Source organism: Chlorella variabilis, assembly GCF_000147415.1.
Source record: "Chlorella variabilis unplaced genomic scaffold CHLNCscaffold_1, whole genome shotgun sequence".
NCBI classification, from domain to species: Eukaryota; Viridiplantae; Chlorophyta; class Trebouxiophyceae; order Chlorellales; family Chlorellaceae; genus Chlorella; species Chlorella variabilis.
The window spans coordinates 1,201,938-1,207,679 of record NW_005435087.1 but is presented as its reverse complement, the minus strand read 5'-3'; the positions used below and the strand labels follow the sequence as shown (position 1 = coordinate 1,207,679).

Here is a 5,742-nt window from a genome sequence, read left to right as displayed (position 1 = left end):
TCGGCCACCGCCCAGCAGCAGAGGTGGCGCAGGGTGGTGAGGAGGCCTAGCGTGGAGGCCAGGGCGACGGAGAGCGGCGCCCCTAGGACCAGCTCCAGGCTGGTGAGCGCCGGCAGCGCCGCCGCCGCCTCCAGCAGGTCGTCGGGCGCCTGCTGGGAGCAGCAGCGCAGCAGGCGCAGCGCCGCCAGCTGGCGCAGCACGTCCGACGTGCAGGCTGGCAGGCGGTAGGTGGACAGGTCCAGGCGGGTGAGGTGGCGGTGGAAGCGGCGCAGCGCGCACACCGCCGCCTCGGGCTGGCTGGCGTGCTGGCGGTAGTTGAGGGTGACCCCCGTCACCACGCTGGGATGCAGCGCTTCCAGCAGCTGCGCCTGGTGGCGGCTGGCCGACCGGTCCTGGTGGGTGCTGCGCAGCTCGGCGTCGGCCACCAGGTGCCCCACGCGGCGCAGCAGGCGGGCCTTGCAGGCCAGCCAGGCGCCCTCGGGGGCCTGGGGGCTGGGGTCCAGCAGGATGGAGCGCCACACGTCGGGAGAGGCATAGTACACCCGGCGCCAGCGACGGCATACGAGCGTCACCTCGGGCCTGCAGGCATGGCGCTCTGGGTGATAGTCGATCTTTGCTCCTGGCCATTGTCACGATGTGGGCCAACTCGGCCCTCGTCTCCCACAGGCAGAGGAGGCGACGGCAGGCGGCGGCCGGACTTGCGGCGGGGACCGGTGTGGCGTCGCTTGGAAGCACCGCACGCACCCCGCATCGCTTGCCAACGTCAGTATCGAAGACATCAGGTGATCTGGCAGCAACTTCTCAACGAAGCAGTCGGCGGGGGTCTCGCAGGCGGACTCGCTCTGCTTAATGGGTCTCTGGGCTCCGCACAGCGCGTTGCCCATCCCTCAAAGTGCTGTCAGAAGGGGCCCTATGATCGGCAGGCCTCTTTGGGGTTCTAAATTAAGGCAGCACCCGTGCTGAGCTGGCGCCGCAACGGAGTGCGCACCGCGGGGGGACCAATGGTGGGCGGCACATTTTCAACCAAGCGGCCCAGATGCATCATGCAATCAAGCAGGCATGGTTCGGTGTCGGGTCAGCCCCGTCCCCAGGCCCCCCGTCTGCTGCAGCCAGTCTCGGTACCGCCGCAGGTCCTTGTCCTCTGGGGCCACCTCCCGCCACCTGCCCCGGCAAAACATGTGGTAGGCGTCGGCCGCGTACTTTCCAATGCCATACAGCTCGGTGGGGTCCCGCCACTGCACAGGGGGCGACAGGGTGTGTGTTTGTGTGTGCACGCTTGGGCGCGTGCACACGTGTGCGTCTGTGGGTGCTCAAACGAGCAATACCGGCAGGGGAAGGCTGTCACACACGCCAGCTCCTACTTCCCATACATCCACGCCGGCAGGCACCTGGCTAGCAGGCAGCGCAGGGCGAGGAACACACCGCCCGGCAGCGACACAGCACAACAGGCATGGGCAGCAAGCGGTACAGCGGTACGTACCTGCTTGTACAGGTAGTCCTGCGACAGCTGCTGGATGGCTGCCGCCCGCTTGCGGAACAGGCCCAGCGGCTGGATCAGAGCCTGCACCTGCTGCACGTCGGCGGCGATGGCGGCGGCGGGGGTGGGGCACAGCGCAAACAGCTGCCAGATGACCTTGCGGACCTGCGGGGCAGAGGGGCAGAGGCACAGGTCAGGCGGGGACGGAACTCCTGCTCGGGCAGACAGCCAGGCGCTGCCATGCGAGGCCGCACCCGGCCCCATGCTGCCGGCCAATCGTGGCGCCAGTGGCACTGGCACGGTGTCGTTGATGGTGTCCATGCCTGCCTGTGCACCTCCCCCCGCGTGTAGTGCTGTTAGCTGCCGCCACCACCGCACCTGCGCGCCGCTGGTCTTGTTGAGCAACATGCACGCCACCAGCAGCTTCCAGGGGTCATCAAACAACTCCTCCTCTGCAGTACAGCAGCGGTACAAAATGACCATAGGCAATACCATGAAGGAGTTGGGGAAGTTCAACACCGCAGATATGCCCGCCTCCGCACCCAGCCTGCCTCCGCGCCCACCCAGCCTCAAGCCACTCGGGCACCCCCGAGCGAGCGACCTGGCAGGCCATCCATGCCACCACACCCACCCAGCAGGCCGAATGGTGAGACTGGCGGCTCCCACAGGCACAGCCTCGGATCTGCCTCCTGCTCCCCTGCTGCCGCCGCTGCTGGAGCTGCCGTGGCCGCGCCGGGGCTGTGCACGGCCAAGCCTGCTGTACCCTTGTGCCGCTTGCCTGCGGCAGGCAGGGCCAGCGGGCTGTGCATGCCGCCGCCCTGCGACGCCTGCCGCTCCTGGCGCCGCAGCTGCAGCAGGGCGCAGGGCATACCGGCGTGAGGCGGTGCCAGCAAGCAGCTGCGCACAATGCTGGGTCACGGCAAGCGCGAATGGCAGGCCAACTGGGGGCCAGGTCCTAGAGCAGACCTAGCCCCGCCCCAGCCCAGCCCAGCCCAGCCTCACCTGCATGTTTTCTTCCAGCTTTGCGAGGAAGGCGGCGCTTGGGGGGCTGCCGCCACCGCCACCGCCCGCAGAGCGCTCCAGCGCCGCCGCCGCCGCGCGCTTGCGGGGGCTCACCAGATCAACGTCCATGAGTGTGCTGCCGCCGTTAGCCTCCTCCTCGCTGCCGGCACTGCCTGCAGGCTTGGCCACAGCTGCTGCTGCAGGCAGGTGGTGGTGGTGGTGGTGGTGATGGTGGTGCGGAGGGGGAGGCTGCTGCTGCTGGTGGGGCTGCTGGTGGTGGGGCTGGGAAGGTGGCGCCACCCTTCGAAACTTGGAGGGGCGCTGCTGCTGCTGCTGCTGCTCTGCCGCCGGGCGCTTTGCCAGCGGCGGCGCCTGCTCAGCTGCCCCCGCTGCTTTGTGCCCAGCAGCGGCATGGGGCTGCGCCTGCTGCTCCCCCTGTGCGCACCGATGGCGCTTGGCGGGGCGGCGGGAAGAAGGCGACGGCTCGGAAGAGGCGCCGCGCTTGCTCGCTGCTGCCGCCACGACTTGCTGTTGCTGCTCCAGGTCGCCGACCAGCTGTGGGTCGGAGCTTTTAAAGAACTTGGCTGGCCGAGAAGCGGCGGCGGTCCCGGCTGCTGCCCGCTTCAGGTGCAGCTGGCCGGCAGGGGCCCCAGCGGCTGCCGCGCCAGCTGCCGTGGAGTCGGTGTCTCCATCGGCGGCAGCCTGCGGAGGCGGAGCAGAGCTGCCAGAGGCTGTGTGGAGGCTCTGCAGCTGCCGGCGCAGCGTGTGCAGCAGCGGCTCTGGCGCGGCCCCGCTGCCCTGCCCCGCCGCCGCCGCCTTTCGGCGCCGCTTCCCTTTGGTGCCACGCGCTTCCGCGGCGCCCGACGTTCGCGCCTCAACGGGCAGCGCTGGGTCCGCTGCCACGTGCTGCTGTTGCTGCTGGCCCGTGCCACCGGGCGAGACTCTGGGGCGGAAGTCAGGGTTGCGGCAGCGCCGGCAGCCCCCCCTGGAGTACCGGCAGCGGCTGCAGCCTAGCTGGCGCTGGCTCTCCAGGATGGCCGCTGCCACGACTCCCAGGGCGGCGGCTGGCGGCAGGCTGGTGGGCGGCCCTGCCGGCCCCACGCCGCCAGGCTGCATGAAGCTGCCAGCTTCACCGACGCCTCATGACCTGGTGTTTACGGCCTGTATCCCTCCAGCACAACTATGCTGCAGGCGGACCGACGCCAGCGAGGCCAGAGTGATCAATGGCCTCAAAGTGTGCCCCTGGCCTCAGCTTGCCCTGCCACAACTTCGAAATGGAGCCCGACGAACAGGACTGAAGGGCAGCCAGGGCTGTCAGAAGTGAGAAACTGCCCAGCTGGCGTCCTGCTGGCAGACGCACACCCGACAGCAGAGCCGCTCAAGCCAAACGACGAGGTCATCAGAGCGCCGGCAGCCAGCTGGCTCAGCTGCGAGCGCCACAGGGCTCCTGCCCCGCACACCCATCAGTGCAGAGTTTTGGGCTGTTCCTTCTTTCAGCACCACCCGCCAGTAGCCCTCCGGCTCTGCATCGCGACCCAGAGCGACTCTCATTTTCGCGCTCCGCGATCAGCTCCCCATTCAGGCCCCCCTGTGGGCCAGCAACGCCCGCTAGGGCGCTAGAATGCAGGGGCAGGGGATGATGGCGCCAGGCCAGCCGGTGCAGGGCAGGGCGGTGAGTGACGCCACTGGCGGTGGCGGCGACGGCGGCAGCTCACTCGCTGCTAGCCCCCCGTATGTTTGTCCATAACCAGCATGTTTTGATCTGCGTGCTCCCACCATCATGCGCCCTCCCGTCTGCTGCCACTGCAGAGCCCCGCGCCGGCAGGAAAGATGCAGGTCTCGCAAGCGGCTGCCCCAGCCAGCGGCAGGGGCTTCTCCCAAGCCCAGCTGCTGGTGCTGCGCCAGCAGATTGTGGTGTTCAAAGCCTTGAAGCAGAAGCAGAAGCCGGAACCGGCAGCCCTGGCGCAGATCAAGCCGCCGCCGCTGCTGCCCGCGGGGACGCTGGTGCCCGTGCCGCCGCCAAAGCCGCCGCCCGCGGCGCCCCGGCCACAGCAGCCTTCACAGTTCCGCCCGCCGGCACCAGGCATGCTGCCGCCAGGGGTAGCAGCAGGAGCGCCCGGCATGCTGCCGATGAGCGCCCCCATGGTGCGACCTGCGGGCACAATGCCAGCTGGCATGACGCCAGCCACCCTGGCCGCTGCGCAGCAGGCGCAAGCGGCGCAGCAGCAGGCGCAGCAGCAGGCGCAACTGGCGCAGCAGCAGCGCGCGGTGGCGCAGCAGCAGGCGCAGCAGCAGGCGCAACTGGCGCAGCAGCAGCGCGCGGCAGCGCAGCAGCAGGCGGTGCAGCAGGCAACTCAGCAGCAGCCAGCGCAGCAGCAGCAGGCCAGCAGGGCTCCCCGGCCGCAGTCGGCTCGGCACAGCGGGCAGGGTCCTGTGTACACGTTGGCGGCGGCGCCCAAGGGCGGAGTCTTCACCGCCCCAGCCCCTCAGGTCGGCCGCCCCGCCCGCCCGCTGCCCCGCCTGCTGCCTCACGCTTGGTCCCACTCCAGCAAGCTCCCGCCAGGCGGGCCGTGCCGCCGGGCTGCACCTGAGCGGCTGCTGGTCTTTGGGCATGTCCAATTGTTGCTTCTTCCTCCCTGCGGCACCAGCTCTTGGCAGCGCATTGGCTGGCGACCCCAGCCTGGCCCGCTGCCGCCTTCTCCCCTTGTGCCCCCGCAGAGCGGCTTCCTGCGGCCGCAGCAGCTGCGGTACGATGTGGCGCCGCTGCTGCAGTACGAGTACAACCGCATGGTGGCCAGGAAGGAAGCGGAGCGGCAGGCGCAGGTGGATGCCACGCTCAAGGGACCGGGCCAGCAGCAGGCGGGCACAGGCTTCCGGTACAGTTCGCACCAGGTGGGGGGTGGAGGTATACGGTGGGTGGGTGGACGGGCAGAGGGTTTGCATGGGCGTGTGGGTGTGGGTGTGAGCGGGGGCCTGGTTCCCCTTGCGTTTGGCAGCGCGGTAGGCTGGCAGGCAGGCTGCGCCTCGTGCTGCTTTGGGAGCAGGGCTGGCCGCCACGCACGGCAGGTGGCAGCCCCTGCCCTCCTTTGTCCTCACCGCTAGTCTCGCCTCTGCCTGTGCCGCCGCCGGCTGGCCCCCAGCAGATGCCCATCGGGAGCGCGACGCTGGAGAAGCTGCGCCTCAGGCTGCAGGCCAAGCAGCTGGAGGTGCGGCGGGCGGTGCAGGCGGAGCAGGAGGAGATCATGCAGGTGAGGCTGGGGTGG

The 5,742-nt window shown here is 69.7% G+C and overlaps 2 protein-coding genes across 2 annotated transcripts in view; one reads left to right on the top strand and one right to left on the bottom strand.

Annotated features, from left to right (window-relative positions):
* Positions 1-1,106: 1,106 nt before the first annotated feature.
* On the bottom strand, positions 1,107-2,142 carry CHLNCDRAFT_14045 (hypothetical protein; the record flags this gene model as incomplete). The annotated part of the gene is made up of 4 exons (XM_005851717.1): positions 1,107-1,235; positions 1,481-1,642; positions 1,856-1,929; positions 2,109-2,142. Coding segments are annotated over 4 exons (399 nt in total), but the record flags the coding sequence as incomplete, so codon positions are not given.
* Positions 2,143-4,118: 1,976 nt separating this feature from the next.
* The window catches only part of CHLNCDRAFT_56509 (hypothetical protein), a gene marked incomplete at both ends in the record, with an annotated part of 9,633 nt that continues 8,009 nt past the window's right edge, over positions 4,119-5,742 (top strand). The window contains 4 exons of the mRNA XM_005852054.1: positions 4,119-4,151; positions 4,289-4,969; positions 5,198-5,371; positions 5,623-5,727. Coding sequence (XP_005852116.1) covers positions 4,119-4,151; positions 4,289-4,969; positions 5,198-5,371; positions 5,623-5,727 — 993 coding nt within the window. The remainder of the gene's footprint in view (positions 4,152-4,288; positions 4,970-5,197; positions 5,372-5,622; positions 5,728-5,742) is intronic.